The 23,552-nt window shown below is 35.3% G+C and overlaps 5 protein-coding genes across 6 annotated transcripts; 1 reads left to right on the top strand and 4 right to left on the bottom strand.

Annotated features, from left to right (window-relative positions):
* Nucleotides 800-3,204, top strand: LOC105156831 (phosphopantothenoylcysteine decarboxylase subunit VHS3). The gene is made up of 2 exons (XM_011073063.2): nucleotides 800-1,160; nucleotides 2,663-3,204. The coding sequence occupies exons 1-2, from the start codon at nucleotides 885-887 to the stop codon at nucleotides 2,894-2,896; spliced, it is 510 nt and encodes a 169-aa protein (XP_011071365.1). The 5' UTR covers nucleotides 800-884; the 3' UTR covers nucleotides 2,897-3,204.
* On the bottom strand, nucleotides 3,563-5,183 carry LOC105156830 (desiccation-related protein PCC13-62-like). The gene is made up of 3 exons (XM_011073062.2): nucleotides 4,764-5,183; nucleotides 4,233-4,458; nucleotides 3,563-4,107 (listed from the first exon to the last, which is right to left on the bottom strand). Exons 1-3 carry the CDS (start codon nucleotides 5,072-5,074, stop codon nucleotides 3,733-3,735), a joined length of 912 nt encoding a protein of 303 aa, XP_011071364.1. The 5' UTR covers nucleotides 5,075-5,183; the 3' UTR covers nucleotides 3,563-3,732.
* Nucleotides 6,811-7,459, bottom strand: LOC105157048 (desiccation-related protein PCC13-62-like). The gene has a single exon (XM_011073346.2). It carries the CDS (start codon nucleotides 7,378-7,380, stop codon nucleotides 6,826-6,828), a length of 555 nt encoding a protein of 184 aa, XP_011071648.1. The 5' UTR covers nucleotides 7,381-7,459; the 3' UTR covers nucleotides 6,811-6,825.
* Nucleotides 13,643-19,667, bottom strand: LOC105156829. 2 transcript variants are annotated; one of them, XM_011073061.2, is made up of 10 exons: nucleotides 19,339-19,667; nucleotides 16,936-17,829; nucleotides 16,378-16,507; nucleotides 15,826-16,280; nucleotides 15,556-15,636; nucleotides 15,364-15,462; nucleotides 14,917-15,075; nucleotides 14,680-14,766; nucleotides 14,503-14,574; nucleotides 13,643-14,340 (listed from the first exon to the last, which is right to left on the bottom strand). In XM_011073061.2, the coding sequence occupies exons 2-10, from the start codon at nucleotides 17,752-17,754 to the stop codon at nucleotides 14,041-14,043; spliced, it is 2,202 nt and encodes a 733-aa protein (XP_011071363.1). In that variant the 5' UTR covers nucleotides 17,755-17,829; nucleotides 19,339-19,667; the 3' UTR covers nucleotides 13,643-14,040. The 2 variants fall into 2 exon arrangements, with proteins under 2 accessions (XP_011071363.1, XP_011071361.1); XM_011073059.2 differs by having other exon boundaries at nucleotides 19,444-19,667.
* LOC105156828 (F-box protein At5g49610) lies at nucleotides 20,790-22,290 on the bottom strand. The gene has a single exon (XM_011073058.2). The coding sequence runs from the start codon at nucleotides 22,048-22,050 to the stop codon at nucleotides 20,959-20,961; it is 1,092 nt and encodes a 363-aa protein (XP_011071360.1). The 5' UTR covers nucleotides 22,051-22,290; the 3' UTR covers nucleotides 20,790-20,958.

Here is a 23,552-nt window from a genome sequence, read left to right as displayed (position 1 = left end):
ATTTAGATAATTTGAGCTCAGTTTTATTGAGTTTGAACACTATAGACTTTTATATGAATTAATCTCTTGATGGAGAGTATTTGAACATTTATCTGACCAAAATTTAATCAATTCAAAATACAAAAAGATTATATTTATTTTGGATTGTTCCATAAAAAAATGACTCAAATTTGATATGTGCTTATAAATTTGTTGTCTAGAAAATATTTAAAAGTCAAGATTTATTATGAACTTTTATTTTAAATAAAATTTAAGTTCTATTTCTTACATAAGAGTGTTCAATTGAAGTAAATCAAAATTGATATGCTTAGAGACAACTGAGGGGCTGCGAAATTTGAGGTGATAAAGTGACACCATAAATCAAGTGATGGGCAATTTTGCTATTTTACTAAATTTGGAGGGTCCTGTACAAAAATGGGTTCTCTCTTTTTTCCCATTTCGGCCTCTAAAATATATTGGGCTCTGTATAATACATTTAATTTGGAGGCCCATTTATGAGATCTGTAGCCCAAACGTAACTGGACCTATTCAGTTTCTTATAAGCCCAACTGTGCATCATGAGAAGATACCTCTCGAACCCTAGATACCTTCAAGTCACACGCGAATCACGTGATACATATATAACAAGAAAAATGGAATCTTAGCGCCGCATTTGCAAAAACCCTTCGCGTGTTTTCCACCGTTAGATCACTCTCCACGTCATCGATCCTTGTGCGATCCCAGATTCAACGGCCCAGATCAATCACCAGGCCCCATCCCCTTCCCTCCCCAGAAAACACACCTCCCCTGTTCTCCTCTTTCTTCCCACTTTTTTTTTTTTCTTCATAAAATTTTCAAAAAAAAAATTAAAAATTAAATAAAAGTGAAAATTTCTTCTGAGAGTAATGGCGGTGTTTGAAGAGGAGAAAATATTTGAGGAGGAAATTGACGGCGATGATGACGGCGATGAGGACGAAGAGGACGACGATGACGAGGAGGAGGAAGAGGATGAGGAGGAGGAAGTGTTGAATAGCAGCGGAGGAAGGGCGCAGGTCACGTCTGTTGGTGACGATGAGGAGGATGAAGACGGAGAAAATGAAGATGACGAAGGCGACGACGACGACGACGACGACGATGATGACGATGATGATGAAGATGAAGAAGGTGAAGAAGAGGAAGAGGTAAAACTGGATTTTGGTACTCGTGTTATGTTTTTGTGTTTTATGAAGCTAATTTTGCTTGGTTTGGGTATTATTTGGTGAACTATATTGTTGAAACTAGTTAGATCTGGAACTTTTAAGGAAGTAATAAGTTTGTGGTGCATAAACTAGCTAAAAATTTGCTAATGTTCGATTTTTTGGCGGTTTTATTTATGGATTTGGTTATGTTCCTACTCGTGCTGTTCCATTCTGTAGTTGCTGGTGAAGTTTATTGCTGTTTCTGTTCTGCTTTGGTGTACTAGTCAGATCTGGAGCTTTTTCCGAAGCTTTCTTTAGCTTTTAAGAGCATACACGAGCTAATATTTGCTTGAGAGTTTGAAATTTTTTATCACAGCATATGTACATTTTACTTGTATGATAGCTGTTTTTTTTCTTGTTTTCAATTTAAACTGTTGGTTTGCAGTTGACTTTTTGTCAAAAGTAGTCAGATCTCGAGGTTTTTCATGTCATTTGTGATATCAACTGTGTGGAAAATGAGGAGTAGAATTATATTACTTTGTGGGAGCTGAAAATCTGGAAGCTTGAGTTGATTTTGGAGGAACTAAAAAAGTATCATGGGATTGGATATTTATCCTGTCCTTTCAGTACCATCTCAGATATAATGCTTGGCAATTTTTACATTCTGTTATCGCCCTTTTCAACTGCAATTAGATCGTAAACCATCTATATTTGCATTTAACTCCACCATACTCGAGTTGGATATCTTCCAGCTTGGTGGTTTAGATCCTAGTGGACTCAGATCTCATGCTTCAAGTTGTGTTCTCTTCTTATACTTTTTGGCCAATTTCTTTAACAGCTCTCATACCTTTGTTATCTTGAAGAACTAGTTATACAATTACGGTGATTAATATGTATGGCTCCATTTTGGTCCTTTATTTACTTCATTCATTTTTCAATGTTGTCCTCGAGTTTGTTTCAATTGATTTTGTGCTGTTGAAGGCGTTTCAAATGTTTTTCGACTTTTCTTCATCACTAGCACTTGCCTTTAACAATTGCCGTGTGCATGTTGGCGTCCTCTTTGTCCCACTTAATGTGAAAGGTCATTCGGGTGTCCATCAAATGCAAATTTTTTTTATATGTTGAGACAGACAGCAGTTAGGCGGTATTGAAAAAGATTCAGACTTGTGCTGTTTGGGTTAATGGGGTCATCCCAGTTTGGCTTGAGTACTAGAGAGGAGCAAAATAATATCACTCTTTTTCTTTTCTTTTTTTTTTTTTGGGCATATTATATCTTTGTCTTCCTGCTTTCTATTTTTACTTCGATTGGAAGAAGTGGGAGATTATGGGTTGCTATTTTAGTATGAGATAGTGATTTATCGGCCCACTGCTCAATAATGTTTTTATCTAATTATTTCCGTGTGGAGGTATGACAGTGTCTATTGGGGAATCACAGTATTTATTTCTGTGACACCCAGTTAATTAAGTATTGGCTGCTCATTTATCTGTGATTATTAACTACGCAGGAGGATCTAGGCACAGAATACCTAATCAGACCAGTTGGCCGTGCCGAGGATGAGGAAGATGCAAGTGACTTTGAACCACAAGAAAATGGTGAGGAAGATTTTGATGAGGGAGATGAAGATGACGACGACGACGGTGGAAAAGTTGAGGCACCACCGAAGAGGAAGCGATCAGGCAAAGATGATTCAGATGACAGCGATGGTGGAGAGGATGATGAAAGACCCTCCAAGCGGTAGGGCTTTCGCCTCAATCCAGTTATGTATAACCGAAGGAGGAAGTGTGTGCTTTGTTAGGTCTCGTCTTCCTTCCTGTATTATCATGGTACACAATCTTAGGGTCGAATTTTATCTTTAGATTCCATAATATGAATTGTTGGGACAGTTGGAGAAGGTTGTTGATTAGCTTACTTTATGCTATATGAAATACTGTTAGGCTAGTTGTAACTTGTGAGGTGGCTAGCTAGGTTGGTATTTGTACCTTCAAGAATTTCAATCAACTAGTGTTGGATATTTTTGATGGGGTAATATGCTGGCGTTCTGACATATGTGCTTATTGGCCAATTTGTCATGATTCTTTCTTATGTTAGTCTAGTACAATTATGTAGTTTTCTGTTGACCCGGATCTATTATTGCCCAAAGTGTGAAATGGGTATGTTCACAACAAGCACGGCAAGCAATTATATACAAGGCTATTAATCAATATCGTATACTCCATTCACCCGATTGTGAAAATTTGGCTACAATTACATGCTAAGAAAGACAGAGAAATGCAAAGCCCTCTAAATAATATAATTAATTATTACAATAATTGGTCACGAATTTATTAGTGATAAAGTCGTGAATATGTGAAAGTTGTTGTTTATTATTGAACTTTAGCTTTCTAAATTGTAGATTTATATTCGATTTATGGTTGGTGAGGATTACCACAATTTTATTCACATAATGGATAAAATGATGAAGAAGTACACACAACTCTCAGTTTATTTACTACTCATATTATATATGTATGCTTCTCCACCATTTCAGTACACATACATAATACTGAAACCCAATCCCACATCAAATGTTGGACGTCAAAGGTGCAAATAGGATCTGGCTATTCTACCATTAGCACCTCTTGGGAAGAATCCCCCGGCCACATTCTCCGTCCCAGTTCCATACACGATTCTGAGTATTTCTTCAGGCGTTCGACCATAAGACAATGAGTCTTGATCAGCAGCAAGCACGTTGCCGGAAGCTCTACCCTCAGCGCCTACTTGCGGTACAACTACTAGTCCTTCATCTTTCAGACCATCTTTCCCAAGCTGATTTCTAAGGTTTGAAATCCTGTAGGTGAATTCCGCCACTGTGTAAGGATACGGCCATACTTTGACGAAAGCACGCTCGTAGAGTAATGCCCTCAGCACAGCATCTTGGCCCGCTTCCACTCCTAAAAGCCCGGCTATGACCTGAAAATTTTCATGTTGGTCGGGAGTAAGTCAAATTTTATCTATCCAAACACAACGTAATTAGAGAAGGTAACTGAAATTTATATTAAGTGTATATAGCAATAAAACATTATTATTGATGTTACCCTTTTGGCAATGGGGCTTTGAAGGTTGGGATTTGCACCAACATATCCGGTGAGTCCAACGTAAGGAATGATGTATGATGCAATAAGATAGTTGATGTCATTAGCATATGGATCAAATGGAGGCGCTAAAGGCTGTCCGAATGCATTGTTTATCACAGTCGCAAATGATTCCACACTTATATCCATAAGTGGGCGTGGAAATCCTTTCACTGTCTTCTGAATTGCCCTACATCCAATCAAAATTATATGACAAAAAAATAATAATCAACAGGCATATTTCTAAAACTTAAAAATAAATAAAATCTTGTTTATGAATTCCTTTTAAAATTTTACATTAAAGATTCCCTTTTAAATTCAAAATGTCATAAAATTAATATTACCACTACAAATTAGTGTCAAACGTAATTTTCTAAATTTGATTCTTCTTCTTCTTCTTCTTTTTCTTTTTTAAATCCATACGTTCAAAGCTTAATGAGTCATGCAAAAATAATAGAATTATCTGAAAAAATTGAGGTCGTAAAGTGATGGAACCTCAAATGTCCAAATTCTTGGAGTGCAAACTGTGCAATGATATCTCTTATGAGTGGGGTAAGGCAGGCCTTCCGACCCCCAACGGACGGCGGGCCGCCCATCGTCAGATTGGGAGCGGCGGTCTCCACTCCTCCTCCGAAAGCGCCATAAGAGAAGAATTCTGCTTCCAAGTACTCCAAGTTCAACGGAAATTCCATGAGATCAACGTCGGAGTTTGGTATTGCTTGGGCGGAGCAGCCGTGAAGGTGGAGGAGGAGGAGTGCAATGAATGCGGCAGTGGTTGAGGTGGTGGAAGCGGACAAGAATGCCATTGATGTGGAGGTGAAGTGGTTGTGCTAGTTGTTGGTCTTTGGTTTCAACTTCTTCGTTGTAGGTAGTATGAAATGAAATCATGCAGGTTGCTTTTCTTGCATTTATAGAGAGATGATGTTGCAGAATTCGAACCCCACCTGCCCACATAAATTCTAACTCAATTTAAGTTTGATTGGACCTGAATTAATTATATGACAAGTGTAATATATTTATCGTGTAATTAATATACAATTTAAAAAAAATAATCAATAATATAATAAATATATCAAACTTTTTAGATTGATTCGATTTGTGCGAACTTACTTAATATTGATACGACATTTTCAAATTCAAAGTTGCAGTAATTGATTCTTTGAGAAAGATGAGCAGGAGGTGAGATTTTACATAAATATTGTATTAGAGTTATCAACATCTTGTTGTTACACTGTTTTTGTTGAACACTATGCACTCTACAACTTTGTTATAAATTCGTATTCCATTTTTGTTTTGGAGTCATAATTACATGTATGATTATATTCATTTTGATAAATTGAATGATATATCAATTAAATTAATATTTTAATATATTTTAAAATAATAAATAAATTACAAACAGTTACATAAAATAAGATAAATATCCATGACTTTGAACTTGTTTATGGGACCTCATCCTTAATTAACTACTGGAAGGAAGTATCATTGGTAACTTCGTATTGTATTTTATATTGTACTGATTAATTAACAAGTAGTCGGTTTACGTATGTGTACAAAATTTAAAAAGAATAACATAGGGGTGTTTGAATACAAATTATATCTCTATACAGGGAAAAATAAATTAAACATTAATAAGTAATTAAATAAAATTATATCATTTTTAAAAATTATTTGTGAAAATTTCTAAATTAGATGTTGGAATTTTAGCATTGTACAATTAATAATGATGAAGGAAAAATAGGATGGAGTCTTAACAAGCTAGTAAGTCCAAGAATGATTAATTATTATTTTAAAAAATTTAAAATTAATGTCATTAGTCTAAGTGTTACGAAATTATGTGGTGGTGTAATTATTAAAAATAATTAGGGTATTTTGAAAAATTAAATAAAAACATGGATGCATACATAAAAGGGCTGATGTGTTGTGCAAATTAAGAGTTATTAATGCATGCATCTATAATAATTTTTAAAAATATTATATATATATAACAAATTACGTGGCGTGTGTGTACATTAATTGTTAAAAAAATGCGAAGTTGATGACCTGATAGACCAAACCCATGTACTGAAAATTGATATTGCATGATCAGGTTTGCTAAAATTGAAATCATCGATTAATTATAAAGAAACACGAAATGAAACCATACCTTCTTTCATAATCTCCAATTAAGATACATAGATTAAGGGATAATTACGCTCTCCTCTCATGCGATTTGGTGTTATTACACGTAAATATTTATGATTTGAAAAATTACATTTAGTAATCCCCAGTTTTGCTTTCATTTAAATAGATCTATTTGTTAGTCAAAATTTACTGAATTTATTGATATTAACAAAAAAAAAAAAAATAGAATGAAAAAGTTATATTTACTCTCGATTGACTTATTACTAACTTATTGTAGGTTTAATAAATTTTTTTCGACTAAACTACTCTTATAATGATGAAGATATACGTACTACATACATGCATTACCAATTTACCATGTAAATATATATAAGGTTAATTTGGTAGAGTTATTTGACTTGAAACAAATTGGTAATATATATGTATTTAAGAATTAATTATATATTACGGTTTTGGCTGTGGTGCTTTGGAGGTTAGGATTTGCACCAACGTATCCGGTGAGTCCAACGTAAGGAATGATGTATGATGCAATAAGATAGTTGATGTCGTTGGCGTATGGATCAAATGGAGGCAGTAGAGGCCGTTCGAATGCATTGTTGATCACAGTCGCGAATGATTCCGCACTTATATTCAGAAGTGGGCGTGGAAATCCTTTCACTGTGTTTTGGATTGCCCTCAGATGTCCAAATTCTTGGAGTGCAAACTGTGCAATGATATCTCTTATGAGTGGGCTGAGGTTGGCCCTCCTACCACCCACAGGCGGCGGGCCGCCCTTGGTCAGATTGGGGGCCATGCTGTCCAATCCCCTGCCATAAGCTGCAAAAGAGAAGAACTCTGCTTCCAAGAACTCCAAGTTCAAGGGGAACTCCAAAAGATCAACGTCGGAGTTTGGTATTTGTTCTTGTCCGGTGGAGGTGCCCTGGAGAAGGAGGAGGAGGAGGGCGATGAATGCGGTGGCTGAGGCGTCGGAAGCAGAGAAAAGTGCCATTTGGTTTTGACTAGTTTTGTTGGAGCTGGGATTGTATTTGTATGAATGTTGTTCATGACTACGATGAATTGGTATTTATGAGTTAATTTGTGGGATTGGCATTTATTATAAAGTGAGGAAGAATTTTCATTTACATTCAATTTTGAATGAATTTGAATGAATTATATAATAAATGTTATGTATTTATTATATGATTAATTTATAATTTAAAAAAAAATATTCAATCACACAACCAACGTACCCTGTGATATGAAAAAATATAAAAAAGCCCCTTATAAAAATTTAAATTATTTTAAAATTATATATATTGAATTTGAGAGAAGGGCAAAAATGTTCCCAAAAAAAAAAAAAGACAAATTTAAGACAAATCTTCATAGTCAAGGCGCGTGTGTTGCCAATCCTGTCCCTATGGTGTTTTCTAAACTTTGATTTATATCACATGGAATGTAATTTATATTTTAATTTTTAGAGTTCTTGAAACTTTTTCCTTTTATAACTAATTTAATTCAATTGAATAAGAATTTTTGTAAAGTAGAGAGTGATTGTTGCGAAACATAAGTAGGAGTTTGGTCAAGAGAATTGATTAATTCAAAGTTTCTTGCGACATGTAATAAGCCACGCGTCCTCCAAGGGAAGATGATTTGATTTATTCATGTAATGCAACGACGAGTCAGAAGCTCTTGCAAGTAACTCATTCTAGAGAAACAATATTCAAAACCACCACGTTTTGTTTTTTGTCAAAAATAAATAAATAAAATTGAATTTATTTATCTAAAAAATCAAAACATTCTCTAGGTTTTGATCAATAATTTTAAAAGTAGAAACCGACATTTCAAATACTGTTTTCCTAAAAATCGCGCAAATATTCCCTTAATTACTTGATGATTAGGTAGTTAATTAATCAGTGGTAAGGAGACATATATGCTGCATACGATGAATCTCATAAATATTTTTCTTACAAGATATTGGAAATTCGTATACCTAATTAACAGCTGCATGGATTTAGCAAAACGTCAAATTAATTACGTCTCTCTAAATATATTCACTCTACCTTTTCCCATTTCTAAGAAATTAAAATCAAATTACTTCTCTTCTAAATTTTAAGACAGATAACAATAATAATTACATTTCATCCATCAAATTTTTAGATATTGCCACCTTGTATACTTACTATTGAGTTCACAATTTACATTGCAATACGCATCTATACCCGTACGATTAACTCTAATTAAAGATAAAAATACGTATGTGTCGTCCTACTATTGATATATATAGAGGGGAAAGTACAATTTTAAAGGTTTATGGTACAAACATATAGAATATGCCAAACCTACAAATTAATTAGTTGGATAAATTTCAATTTAAATTGAGTTTCGTGGAATTGTAGCTTACTGTATAGCAAGTGTACGTAGTACACTCTGCGTACATTGATGAATAATTTAAAAAAAATAATTAATTACATGACAAATGTATTGTATTTATTTTATCAATAATTTAATTTGGTCGAATCTGATTTAAATAAAGAAAAAAATTCGAGTAGCTCTCACTTTGTTTTAAAAGGCAGATTAATTAATTAAAGCTTTCCAAGTTAGTTTGGCTTTAAAAATTGGTTTAAAACGTTTAAAGTCTAATTTTCGACGTTAGTTTTTTCTAATTATTACTTAGAGAATATAGCTTTTGAGGCTCCCAATAATTCATCCCATGCACTAACCTATACAATGAATAGAATTTATATTTACCATGACTTTATGTAGAAAAAATGGTTGCCAGTTGCAGCAATTTGTTGTCCCGATTAATATTGCATGTTTGTTGAAAAAATTGCATATCATATTGTTTTGCTCTAATATTATGGCTATAAAAAATCGAAAACATGATAGTACTTGGTGAGTGCTTAATTTCAATGAGTTGTGAGATTTAATTTCTGCTTTCTACTTTTATAATATTGGTATTTGTGTTGTTCTTTGTCCTTTTATTACAAATAATCTGATTTATGAATGATAGGTACTGGTATTCATTGTCAAGAATACTAGCCAATTGAACTTGCAAAGTCCGTAATTGTTTGTTTAGTTCAATAACCTAGTGGTAACTCAGCATAATTGATTATGTAGTAGTTTTCAATTATATGGTGGGGAATGCGCAATTTAACTTAAGGAATTTATTGGTTATAATTGGGTCTTTCTAGTTCTTAATGTTGTTGGTAGATTAAATTTTGAAAATGTTCCTAAGGTTGTTTACTGATTAGAAATTTAGTTTAACGGACGTTCCTTGACTATCGACAAGGTAATAAAATGTAAGGTTGTTAGGTAGTACGAATGACCATAACCAATTTATCTATCATGAATGATTATCATTTTTGCATATGTGATCAAACATGAAATTAAGCATGATTCTGTCTATAACTAGAATATTCTTCTCATATTTACTCCTCTTTTAAATACTCTTTCATTCTAAGATTAGAAGAGAACATAGGCTCCCTTCTAGGTTTAGGTACTTTCACTTAGCCTTGCTATCTGAAAACATTGAACCTAGCACTTATAAAGAAACTTTAAAATTTGAACATTCCAAGTCATGGCTGAAAGCCATGAATGAAGAAATAAATCACTACATGCTAATAAAACCTGGGAACTTGTCTAAAAACCTAAAAACTGCTTAATTGTAGACTGTAAATGGGTGTATAAGATAAAGCAAGAAAATAATTCGACTAGATTTAAAGCCAGACTTGTTGCAAAAGGCTTCACATAAAAGGAAGGAATAGGCTGCATAGAAATCTTTCCTCCTGTTGCTAAATACACCACTATAAGAATTCTTCTTGCTTTAGTTGCTCATTTTAACTGGGAATTAAAGCAAATAGATGTTAAAACTGACTTTTTATATGGTGAGCTTGATGAACAAATTTTCATGCATCAACCTGATGGTTTCATTGATAAACAAAAATCTGATCATGTTTGTTTGTTAAAGAAATTTCTCTATGGTTTAAAACAATCACCAAGATAGTGGAATAAAAAATTTGATTTGTTTACTCTCTCTTTACACTTCACAAGAAACACCTATGATCACTGCCTTTAGTTTAAGTATGATAATAATGTTCCTATTTTTCTTGTGCTATATGTTAATGACATGTTGATAACTAGTCCAAGTCTTGAGTTAATAAAAGAATTACAAAATAATCTGTGCAAAAATTTCGAAATGAAGGATCTTAAAGATGCAAAGAAAATTCTTGGAATGATTATTGATAGGAATAGGAGTAACTCCACTATTTTTCTAAATCAAAGTTCATATGTGAAATCTGTGTTACAAAAATTTTCTATGTCCAAATCAAAACCTGTTTCTGTATCCATGGCCGTACATTTTCAACTTAAAAATGATCAAAGTCCCGGAATAGATTCTGAAAAAGAAAAAGTGAAAAATGTCCCTTATTCAAATGCTATAAGATCTATAATGTACCATATGGTTAGTACTCGCCCTGATATAGCTTATGCAGTTAGTTGCTTAAGTAAATACATGGCAAACCCTGGCTCTCCCCACTGGGAAGCCCTCCCTTAAATGGCTCCTACACTACTTGAATGGATCTTATAATTTTGGAATTAAATTTTCTAAGTGTTCTGATGGTGTGAAGTTAATTGGGTATGATGGCTCAAATTATGCAAATGATAGAGATAGTAAGATCCACTACCTCATATATTTTTACTCTTTGTGGTGCCTATATTAGTTGGAAATTACAACTCCAACACATTGTTGCATTGTCTGCAACAGAAGCTGAATACATTGTGACCACTGAAGCCTTTAAAGTGGCAATTTGGCTTGAGGGATTATTTAAGGAAATTAAAATTTTAAAACAAAAAGTAGCAATCTTCTCTGATAGCCAATTTAGTATCCAATTATGCAAAAATTCAGTCTTTCATGATAGGACCAACCAAACACATAGACGTTAGGTATTACTTTATTAGAGATTGTAGAAAAAGAAATCATCAAGTTGAAAAAAAATCAAATCCGAGGATAATCTAGCAGATATGGGTACCAAATGGTTGCCAGTTGAAAAGTTTAAATCTTGCCAAAAGATTCTAAACTTGTGCTAGATATACTGTCATACTAACCCACTTGTTCTGTAAAGATTCTTATCTGTTTTGCAGGTACCTGAAGAAGAACTAGCTATGATGATTTTTACCAGATTTATTTTATCCCCTTGGGCCTGGTTCCCATTTACGGGTTCTGGTCTAAGGTGGAGCCAAATAGGTAGGCCCAAATGCTCACCAGGAGAGCTCAAGGCCCAGCACTTTGGTCCACTCACTTAGCCTTAGCCCACGACCCGCCCCGCCCCGCCCCGACATGACCCATGACCCTATATGCCCACTACTTAAATCACCTAACCTAACCCTAATCACTCACTCTCTTCATTTGCTCTCTCTCTCTCTCTTGCGCCGACTCCTCTATTTCTCCCCCTTCTCCTTGAACGCTCCTGCTTCCCATGGCCTTGGGACTTTATCACCGCCTCCTTCTTCCATTCACTTGCAACCTAGGGCCACCTTATATAATATGCTCGGTTCTTGGTTGTGGGTATCAAACAAAGTGAAAAGAAAAAAGGCCTTCTTCTTCGTCCTCCCATTTTCTGTCTGAGAGAAATTGATTCTGTGTGAACCTAAACCTGAGAATCTTTGTGATTTCTGTTAAAGGCCTTTGTGGCGAAGGGCTAAGTGCCAAAACCTTGAGCAACCGTGAGTATTTAAGGCTGCTGGTCTGTGTGATTGTAAGAAAAGCCTAAATAACGGATCTAGCCTCTAAGCCTTGTTTATTCGATATCTTACTATTTTAATACTTTATGTATGTATTGCTCTGTAAATTTGTAATTCATTTGTAATTTAAGGGTTGAATACCCACTGATTTGTAATAGTAAATAGGGCCTCTCCACCCAACATCATATATGTACTTCCGTTTACTTTGTGGATTTATAAGAAATGGAATGACTGTATAATTCTTGTATCTTTCTTACCTTTCAGTTAATTCGTATCTGGCCGAATTGACCAACACTGTAATTGATGGTTGATTTAGGAATTGATCCATTATTGTGTTTGTTGCAAGAACTAGATTTTCATTATTAGTTTAATCACACTTTTTTCTTTTACATCTCCTAGGCAAAAATATTCAATTTTTATAAGATCTTTTTGACTGTTATTCAAAAGGTCCAATAATGTATATATATTGGACCTTTTGAGGCAATTATAGATCTTAGAAGACATTCAGATTGATGAATAAAAATTGATTTCAATGCTATTCTGTATTTGTCTTTTCTGAGTTTATCTAATTTATCGTAAAAAATAAAAGGGGATCGAAGAACCATGCATTGATTGTCCTCTAAAGGTAAGTTTTCTTCTTCTTTATGTAAAAAGGGAATAAATAAATCAATCAAATTTCTGGAGGGATTTCCACTTGTTATTCCAATAACATCTTACTTCATTACGTCAGAACTAATTTTGGTATGCGCTTATAGTGCATGCGTTTTCTAAAAATGATTTGATAATTGTTTTGTGTGTATGAATGGTTCATGTAAGGAAAAAGAAGTTTCTGGGTTTTATATGGTTAGGTGGAGGTCCTATTTTATTCCCTACCATGGCATTCAGCTTGTCACCATAACCCAGTTATAAGTTAAAATCAGAGTTCTGGAATTCTACGCTGAACAATCTCATTAAACAAATTTCAGATACCTAATTTTCTGGTGGCCAATTTTTAGATAAACAACTTCTCATGTACCAAATTTCTCATATTTACTCCTCTTTTAAACTCTCTTTCATTCTAGTTAATTTTGAATTTAAATAGTAAAACAAACTCCCCCTATTTTATTTCTACTCTTCAAGAAATTAATTTAAAATCAATCTCCGTAGATTCGAAACAAATTTTTAGTCGGATAATATTATTTGTGGATTTGATACCCATAAAAAAAAAATTAACATCAAAAAATAATGTTAGCTTGCAAATATTGACTATTTTAGGTCCGTTTACTTTTGTGGTCGAAATAAATGATTGATGGGTCGATTCAATAAAAGTATAGCTGCATAGAATAATTTAATAATTTTATACAATATTTATCGTAATGTATAATGTGGGTTATTTTGGAATAAATTTTACCGTCTTGAGGTATTCAAATAAACTTCTTAAACATCACATGTTACATTTTAGAATTTATAAAGTATCAAAATATTTATTAATTTTGTAAAATAAAATATTAAATGCTTATAAGCTCAGTCCAAACAAAATCTGAATTTTAACATTTGACCATAATTTGCTCTCATTTTAGGGACATGGTAAAACAACATGGGGGACTAATCACTCCCTTCCCCGCAATTTGTTGTCTGTGCAACAAACATTTTTCCAGACAGCATATGTCAACTCTCTCTTCAACACAGAAAAAACCAAAAAACACAACTGGTTATAAATCTCAGAGCAAAATTTTAAGCCAGTGGATATGGCATATCATGTCATGTGAATTCATGGCCAAATTTGCTGTACAATCTCTGCAGCTTATGCAAATTTGAGGACTTTAACTCTTCTCAGTATACAATTAGCAGTAGTTAAACAACCCTTGGCCTTTAGTGCCTGTAGATGATCCGGACACACCACTTATTCTCCATATTTGGGTGAGAGTACAGAGAGAAACACCGAATTTAGTCACCATTGCTTCTTTCCCTTTTTCTTTCTCTTGCTACCTGCGCTGCTACTATTGCTGCCGCCAGCCTTGGCCGGACTCTCTGATGTACTGCCTGTAAAATTGTCAAACATCCCACTTTGGGCGGCATTCTGTAGCCATTCATAGAATTCTTCTTCCGTCATTGTGTCTTCTGTATTAGGGGCTGGAATACCGCCCCTTTGTCCTGAACTACTCCCCTTTGAGTGGTGGCCATTCTTTGAGACGGCGTTAGTGTTCACGTGAAACGAGGGCTTGTGAGTATTGACGGGACACCTCATTCCCTGCATCGTATGAGGCAAAAATGCTAAATGTTTCAATTACTACAACAATATGGAAAAGTGCGGAATCATGCACTTGTTCCCGCTTGGATAATTCCACAGTTCAAAATCAAAGAGAAGTGCTCAGCTTAGTTTATAGATGCAGAAGGAGAAAGAAGAGAGCACCTGACAAATATACCATTCAGTTGCATCATATATCTTGCCGTCCACACATATATATGCGGAGGGAGCTTCAACCTGAGCGTATTAGAAAAGTAGTTAGTAGCAATGTATTGAAATAAGAATCTTAGACTTAGTAGCATAGTTAGAAAAAAGATGCAGTCTCTTCTTAGGGATACATACCTTTTGCAGTATCCCAAAGAAGAAGGGTTGTGATGACTGCTCGACCCATCCATCCCCATCTTTGGCCTGATGAAAGTCTTTGCATTCCTTCAATATGGTATCAAAAAATAAAAATCAGAATCCAACTAAGATGAATTATCAATGGAAAAAAGAAAACATTATAAAACGTCCCACCTCTCTCATGATTATTTACAGGATAAACTAAGTTAATCGATACTGCGGAGGAGGATAACTAACCTGGCACCATCTTGCTCTGGACTTCAATTTCTTGGTACAAGTCCAGACATGGTAAAATCCACACTTCCTGCAAGCAATTCGTCTAGACTCTCCTGGTGGGTCTTCGCCATCAGTATTTGTGTGTGCAAAGCTAGAGCTAAACAAGCCATGCCCTTTATTCTGGTACACGAACAAAGGAAAGCTTAAGCAAAGTAATAACCCTCGTGCACATTTAGTCCATGTATGGTAAGTTGGAAGGCATGCCGTTCCACAATCAAATGAAATGATCAATAGAGGTAAGGGTTTGTTAGGAATGTTTTGGCAAATATGTATTAAACAAGCACTTATCCTTCAATCTATGTAACTAGATGGTGGAATACACGAGCAAGTAAACCAAACAAAGAAGTCCATAGATATCTCATGGACGTTCACTATCTAGGAAAACATGGAATAGAGAAAAGCTCAGACCTCACGAGAAGCATTCTGGAATTTACGGAGATAATTCAGTAGCTCTTCCCTTCTCAACTCATCATCATATTCTTTACGCTTGAAGGAATCCAGTAGAACCTAAGGCAACAAATCCTAACCAACAATCAGGTATCTTGATTCAAAAAACTTTATATTACTCGGATAAAAAGGATTGAGGGATAGAGGACACACCTCGTAAGCATTCTGAAGCTTCTTGAAAGCTTCAGCAGCTTTTTCATTGCCCATATTTTTGTCAGGATGGACAAGCATTGCCTAATAACCAGAAAATATTAGTAAAAGAGAAGCAGCTTTACTAATTTTAGTATATTATGCCCAGTCTTCAGTAAGCAAAGGTTGACACAGGCCAGTGCCATGCCACAATTGGTTAATGCTCTTCACTTCTTAAGTAATCTGAATGAAGAAAAGTAACCATATAAGCAATGTAATGTCTGAAACTCTCACCTTTTTCCTGTATTCTTTCTTGATAACAGACACATCTATATTCCCGAATCGGGACAAACCCAATGCTGCATAATGATCTGTACAGTTCAACAACCTGACAACTTCATCTTCAGATGTCATTTCACAAACAGACCCGCTAGTTGAAGGTACTCCCTGGCTACGGTCAGCCTGTAGACCAGCAGCACCAGTTTCAGTGGATGAAGCTTGTCCACACTCATTATGTGAAAAGGAAGGTTGACTTTGCGCTCCTGCGGATTGTTCAGGAGAGCTGCTGGCCCCTGTTTGCTCATTTATAAAATTTCTCATGAAAAATAGCAGAGCATCACTTGATATAAATGACAAGTTCAAGCCAAAAACTAAGCCAAGCCATCCGACATAATTCCATGCACAATATGCGGCATAGATGCTTGCAATAAAGAGTGCAATGCGGTCATGACTCAGTGCAAATGACAATCCTGCATTTTCACAAACCGCCAATCTGAGTTTGAATATTTACTCAAACATAGAAGTACATATATGATGATAATTGCCAGGCATCCCGAAAACATTCACCTGCAAGGAAGATAACAGGTCCTGTAGTCCAAAAGCTCCCATAAAACCATAGGAAGAGTATTCCAGCAAAGCCAATCAATAGAACTGCAAATGTGAATCCAAGAAATTTTCCAATTGCAGCAGCTATGATCTGCATTCTCCACAACATACAAATCAATATTGTGTCCTTCGAGAAGAAATTCAGGAGTTTTGTTCTACTCTTTATATCTCTCCTTAGCCTGATTCTCTTCACTTTTTTCTTTTTTCTTTTTGTTTTTCCCCTTTCAGGAGGATAAGGGCCAGGGGAATTGTTGTCCGGGTTGACATTTCAGAACAACAATATTAAGATTAGAAGAAAAAATGCCACAAACAACAATTGCATGAAAGCAGGTATTGACAATGGACAAAGTAATTATCAAAGAACACAATATGCACAGACAACCCGAGAAATATCTCAAGAAGAGACGCTATATACTCCAGAAATAACTGTGCAATGTGAATTGTATAATCTGCTATCCACTCTAGTGCAGCATGGAAAGTATAGAGCAAAGTTAAGATGAGGGACAATGCATGGCTCACCAATGTTAGTAGAAACTTGCTAACTCCAACCATGGCAATCACTGAAAGAACACTACACCAGACAATTGAGAAAAGTGATGTTGTTCCCATGCGAAGAAAGGAATCAATGCCCCTCAAAGAACAATCCAACCAGACCATAAAAAGAAGGAACATTATATTCCCAATATGAATAACCCATCTCAATATCACAGGCTGTGCACGTTGAATCTTCATCAGGATATGATCAAAGGCCTTTAGTGTATTAGTTTTAAGAGTGAGAAAGGCAGGTTTATGCCTCTCCATCCATTCGCCAGATGACTTTGCAATAGAAAGGGCTATAGTCCTTATGAATTTTAAGACTGCTGCTTCAGAGAACTCCACATTTTCCAGGCCATCTCGCTGCAGTCCATTGGGCACATTATCAAAACTATATGTACCGTTTGCGCTGTGTGTATCATTGATGGACATGCCACTTTCATCTCTAATATTTGAGGCTTCAGCTATAGGTATATCACTCTTGCCTTCATCTGTACTATCATTGCAGGGCACTGCATGCTCTGTAGCTGTCTCATCGACTCTTTTCTCTTTTCTTTGAGATTTCCTGGATTTTTTCTTGTTTTTCTTCCCATCTTGAACATGGCCCATGTCATTAATGCTCTTTGTGGAAGACACTGAATGGCTACCATTTGAAAGTTCTTCTCCTAAACTAACCTTTTTTTCATTTACATCACCTATATCTTTGGTAGTTAAAGGTGTAGTCCCAGGATCTGAAACTCCTTTCTTACGATTTTGTGACTGCTGATCCAGACCATTCATTTGTTGGTTTTTCTTTCTAGCCATTATGCACAATGTGGTCAGTCACTGGAAAAGGTACAATCAGTTCAGCTCATTGATAATGGCATTAGTGGAGATAACCTGTCACAACAATGTGTGGAAAGTTAAACTCCAGCAACGTAAGCATAAAATATAATGGGAAGTAAGTTTAGTTCATGCACAACATAACAGCCTCTGATGCTAAAAAGCTAAAATCTAGAAACAAGAGAGGCTGGGAAATATTATGAACTTTAAATTCAAACAGAGACGTGACTAAAGGATTCGCCAGTACTAAATGTCCACCACAAAAATTCAAACAGAGATGCGAACAAGGGATTGGCAAATAGTAAGAAAATTAGGTATTTGGAACTTCTTTAATGAGATTCTTCACCATAGAATTCCAGAACTCTGATTGTAACTTATAACTGGGTTATGGATGGTGACAAGCTGAATGCCATCATAGGGACTAGGGAATGAAATAGGACCTTGACTTAACCATATAAAAGCCAGAAACTTCTTTTTCCTTGCATTTCAGCCAAAATATCGTTCTTTCCCTTTTAACCCGTTCCACAGTCACCCCCCCTCCTATGCAAATTCAACTGTTTCTCCTCCAAGTTGCCATTCAAAATAATTATGCTTCCTAATGAAGCATTCATACTCACAAAACAATTATCAAATAATTTTCAGAAAAAGCATGCACTATAAGCGCATACCAAAATTAGTCAGAAGTAATGAAGTAAGATGTTATTGGAATAACAAGTGGAAAAGCCTCCCGAAATTTGATTTATTTATTTATTCCCTTTTTACATAAGGAAGAAAAAACTTACCTTAGAGGACAATCATCGCATCGTTCCTTTATCCCCTTTTACTTTCCACTATAAATTGGATAAACTCAGAAAAACAAAAACAAAATAGCATCGAAATCATGTTTATTGATCAATCTGAATTGTCTGCCAGGGTCTATAATTGCCTCAAAAGGTCCAATGTATATACATTATTGAACCTTTTGAATAACAGTCAAGAAGATCTTATGAAAATTGAAAATTTTCGCCGAGAAGATGTAAAACAAAAAAGTGTGATTAAACTAATAATGAAAATCTACCTCTTGGAACAAACACAATAACGGATCAATTCCTAAATCAACATCAATTACAGTGTTGGTTAATTCAGCCAGATACGAATTAACTTAAAGGTAAGAAAGATACAGGAATTATACAGTCATTCCATTTCTTATAAATCCACATTAAGCAAACGGAAGTACATAAATGAGTAGTTTGCCTTCTGCGAGGTGAATAAGAAAATCATGACTGCACTGATTTCCATTCTTAACAGCAAATTTTTCGTTTGTTTCACATGTGCGGCTTGCAAGTTTCATTTACCCATACGACAAGAACCCTCAAGATAACCACATGAACTCAATCCAAAGTAGTAAAAATTCCCAGCGGCAGAACAAACCAACCCAAGAAAATAAATTAAAATGCTTTTTCTCATTCCAAGACACAAAACCCATTTCACAAGGGGTTCGTCTTAAGATTAAAAACCGAAAAATTGCAGTTTTTAAGGGACAAAACCACAAAGAAAGAACTCAAAAAATAAAGAAAACAAAATTACCAGCGAAAGATGATGAAGTGAGGTCGAACAAATATAGGTGCGACTCGTGAGCAGCAAAAATTGAGCAGAGAAGATGGAAAAGAAATTAAAAGAAAGAAGAATTACAATTATCAAAAGCAAGAAACGCAACCCACGAGCAGCGTGTCTCAGTCTAAGTCTAATTCTGTTCCTGTTCTTGGTGGGGCAGGGCAGGGGAAGGGAGAACAAGAAGAGTCAGCAGGCAGAGTGCAGGGCCAGGGCCAGGCACAGGCACAGGCAGTCACCCTCCGGAGATTGAAACCAAACAGTGTGTAGGCTTTTTGTGGGCTTTCCTTTTTGCTCCCTAAAAGTTTCAGTCAGCAATACCATCCTTTTTAGCCTTTTTCCCCATTTAATATTTTTGCAAATTAAAATATTTTACCATTTAATATGGGGTATTTGATACTTTTATGTTGTTTAATAACACAAATTTATAAATCTTTAGTCCTAAAATCGAAATGGAAAATATAAAAGTTCTTTTTACATCCAAATAGTTTTTAGTAATTATTTGTAAATTCTAAAAGTAGCTTATTGAGTGTAAATAATTAGAACATAGTTTATATTAAATTGAGTAAGAATGGTAAAGAAAAATTCATGGACAATGTGATTTGGTGCTGGTTGTGCGTCAATTACTTACTTTTCAACCAGCTCTCGCATAACTACTTTTCTTATACAACATATTATAATAAGTTGTTTTGATATTTGGTATAATTATGAACGCTTTTTAATTATTTTAAAAATTATAAATTTTTTTATGATATTTGATGAATTATGTAATCATTGGAAACGGTTTGAAAATGTCAACTTTCACCCTTACACTTTGAAGTTTTATTACTATTCATTTTTTGAGCGTTTGTAAATCACTCTCTTCTCTTCCCAAGACCAAGTCCAAGTCCTTCTACTACAGAGGCCATATATGATAATGGAACACCACAAGACCTTTTGGCTAAAACATGGCACAGTTTATGTTCCTTAATTTGCAATCTGTTGGTCATAACTACTATGACTATGTAGTAGAAACTCTTATTCTCTGACAAGCATTCTTTCGGTGTTCAAAGAGAAAAAATAAAAATGTAAGGAGACAAAGAGAATATCAAATAGAGAACCCAAAAATGTGAGAATCTTTCATTATCGTCCTCAAACAGAGGTCTTGCTGGTTGTCTGAAGCAGCAAAACAGTCCATGCTGAAATAGCATCCAACGTCGAGCAACTCCCACAACCAATTTAAGTGCAAAAACAATATTTTCAGTAGATATGAATCCCATCAGAACAACCAATGCTGTCTTCCCTCAAGTAAGAGTGACCATTTATGATCAAAAGCAATCCACTTTATGCAAAATCGAATGGCAGCATCACACTGATATAGAATCTTCAATCCATACGGTTAAGACCTTAGAGGAAGTAGAAGATAATCAGCCTAACAAGAAAAGACATCATGAATAACTGCACCACATTTTATTAACAACACAAGATTGTTAACTTAGTACATGATACAGAAGTTTTACAAAGACCTGATAGATGCGCAAACTGTAAACTATGCACTTAACCATTTAAGAATAAACACTAGGAATAATAGCAATCAGAAGTATATCTACACCAATGTTACTGGCAAGAGAACATTGTGCTCCGAAAGGCATGAGCGGAAAACCACAATGGGAGGATGGCACTATTCTTCACTGAATACACCTCCATCCAAACTCGCGTATTTCGCTGATAAACCAGAACTTGCTTGTGAGTTGCAAGGAAAATATATTCACCAGTCTGACTTATTGGGAAAACACCGGGCACCATCCCTCTTATGCATCTAAGGCTCACTCTATCCACCATATGCCATTCTTCCCTCTCATAATCTTTCATTACCCAAATATTCATCCACACATCTGAAATTTGAACCACAGACAATCGCCCATCAAATTCCAATAAATAAATACGGTTTCCATTTCCAGAAATCACTTGATTAGGTAATGACATCTTCCTCCAGACCTCAGAATCCAAGTCGAGAACAAGCACACAAGAACAACTTGCTGTTAGCCAATGCAGTGCACCATTAGTAAACACAACCCGGTTCCATTTCATATGCATGAAGTGATCATCTTGAAAAGTTACAAACTTTCTCCACTTGTTTGAAACCGAATCAAACACTGAACATATAAAAGTCCTCTCGGGCCTATGCCCAAAAGATCGATGGTACCCAGCCAGCACAACATTATAATTTTGTGTGGACAAATTGCAAGCCAAGCCTACAAGAGTTGCTTCACCATCAGGATAAAATCTAGACACAGGCCTTTCCCGACTTTTCGGCAGCAATCTATACTCCTTAGTCATTGGATTACAGACATAATAAACACCCTTATCAGGAATGCTAGAGCAGCATAACAACCCATTACAAGATGCTCTAATCTTAACTCTGTCATTGATAAAACTCAGTGAAAATTCAGAGACACCCCTTAAATTATCAACAAGTATCAAACTTGATCTTGATTCCGAAGAGGGCTCACTGATTTCTACAAGCACCATAAGATTCCTAACAGAAACCTCGTTATACAGCCTTGTAAAGTATTTATCAGAGATCAGCTTATACCACAGTTTGCAAACACATTTTGCTCTAAAAACTGATTTGATTGGCAATCTTGCAAGAATCTGAAGTACTACTTCATCGGGAAAGAATTCACACTTAGGGTTGCATGAATTCATCACTTGATTTCATCAAATGACCGAGAAATTTTAGAAAAATCAAGAAATGACCCAAGTGATACTCACCCGATAAAGAACACAAAGAGAAGTACCCAGAAACGAAGTTTCAGCAATTTCATGTAGGAAACTTGTCGGTCTATCTAGTAAACCATAATCCGAAAAGGAATTTTTCTTTTCCTCCTTCCCCTTCCCCGTCGCGATGAGCATGTAATCGGGGATCGGTGTAGAAAACGACGGTTTGGTGTAGATTAGTAATTAGAGAAATGGGCCTGGGAAAGAGGCTTAATTATGAATATAGCCCACACAAATCCAGTGCCAAGCAGTTGGGCTGATGGGGGTGGGGCGGGGTAGTTCCAAAACGTAGCCCAATACTTCCTAATTTGTTATTTGTATATAATTTTACGAACGATTTATCCTAAAATTTGGTTTACAAATATCATATTTTTATTGGAAAAATTATGGCTAAAATGTATTTTATCCCTATGTATTTTGTTGAAAAAGTTAAAAACTCCCATGTATTTTGTCAAACTCAGCAAAAAACACACTTTCTGTTAGTAATTAACGAAATGGTGCATTACACGCGCTCCTTGTGCATTTGGCAATATCTTTTTAACTATTTTTACCCCTTTTTTTAGGTTTTTTTTAACTGAAATGCCCTTATGGTATTTACATATTTTACATGTACACTTTCTTTTTATTTTTGAGTGACTTATTTGAATTTTCATCTATCTAAAACATAAAATATTTTTTTTTAATATATTTACTGAAAAATATAAACAAATTATATAGATTTTTTTGAATTTTTATGATTTAAATAAAAATATTAAATTATATTATATTTAATTTAATTAATATTATATTAAATATTAAAATATGATGTGCTTAAAAATAGGTTGGTCCAAAGAGGCCCAAACAACCAAAAAAGAATAGAGAAACAAGAAGCCCAATACACTAGACTCAGCCCAAGAGGAAAGCCCAGTCAGCCCAAGAGGGAAGCTTAGTTCGACCCAAGTAAGCGCCTGGTACAAGGCCTATTGGACCCCAACCCATCTTCCAAGCCCAGCCTAGAAAAGGGAAGCGCCCTCAAGAAGTTGGACTCCTTGCAGAACAAGAGTGCTCGTATAGAGGGAGTACTCCTCCAACCAAAGACAAGCTGTTTAAGTCAAGGAAGAGATAGGATCGAGCCTTATCCCCATATTTTTGCCTTCTTTCTCGAAAATGCAAATCACTATAGAGTTCCTACGAAAAGGGACTCCTCTATAAATACAGACAACCGTTATTTCTCAACTCTCGACTCATGCTTTTGCCATATTTTTACTCACAAAATTTTTATTTTTATTTCAATATTTCATTTCAGCACCCTCAACAGGGACACCTTCAGTCCTCCAACAAGGACATATTCAGTCCTCCAATAAGGACGCCTTCAATTCACCAATAGAGATGTCTTCAATCCCTCTACGGGGATACCCTCCAAAATTTGGAAAACCACTCTCTATTCTTAC

Source organism: Sesamum indicum, linkage group LG3 (genome assembly GCF_000512975.1).
Source record: "Sesamum indicum cultivar Zhongzhi No. 13 linkage group LG3, S_indicum_v1.0, whole genome shotgun sequence".
Classification (NCBI taxonomy): domain Eukaryota; kingdom Viridiplantae; phylum Streptophyta; class Magnoliopsida; order Lamiales; family Pedaliaceae; genus Sesamum; species Sesamum indicum.
Note: the sequence above shows the minus strand (reverse complement) of the source record. Positions and strands in the feature narration are given on the sequence as shown.

Bases quoted from the DNA above. Each gene is read 5' to 3' on its own strand.
- LOC105156831 (XM_011073063.2), top strand. From the start codon at position 885: ATGGCGGTGTTTGAAGAGGAGAAAATATTTGAGGAGGAAATTGACGGC. The intron at 1,161-2,662 runs GTAAAACTGGAT...TTAACTACGCAG, and splicing joins AAGGTGAAGAAGAGGAAGAG to GAGGATCTAGGCACAGAATA.
- LOC105156830 (XM_011073062.2), bottom strand. From the start codon at position 5,074: ATGGCATTCTTGTCCGCTTCCACCACCTCAACCACTGCCGCATTCATT. The intron at 4,459-4,763 runs GTTCCATCACTT...GATTGGATGTAG, and splicing joins CAAGAATTTGGACATTTGAG to GGCAATTCAGAAGACAGTGA. The intron at 4,108-4,232 runs GTAACATCAATA...GAAAATTTTCAG, and splicing joins AAAGCCCCATTGCCAAAAGG to GTCATAGCCGGGCTTTTAGG.
- LOC105157048 (XM_011073346.2), bottom strand. From the start codon at position 7,380: ATGGCACTTTTCTCTGCTTCCGACGCCTCAGCCACCGCATTCATCGCC.
- LOC105156829 (XM_011073061.2), bottom strand. From the start codon at position 17,754: ATGGCTAGAAAGAAAAACCAACAAATGAATGGTCTGGATCAGCAGTCA. The intron at 16,281-16,377 runs GTGAATGTTTTC...GTGAAAATGCAG, and splicing joins ACCTGTTATCTTCCTTGCAG to GATTGTCATTTGCACTGAGT. The intron at 14,341-14,502 runs GTGCTCTCTTCT...CATACGATGCAG, and splicing joins CTGAATGGTATATTTGTCAG to GGAATGAGGTGTCCCGTCAA.
- LOC105156828 (XM_011073058.2), bottom strand. From the start codon at position 22,050: ATGAATTCATGCAACCCTAAGTGTGAATTCTTTCCCGATGAAGTAGTA.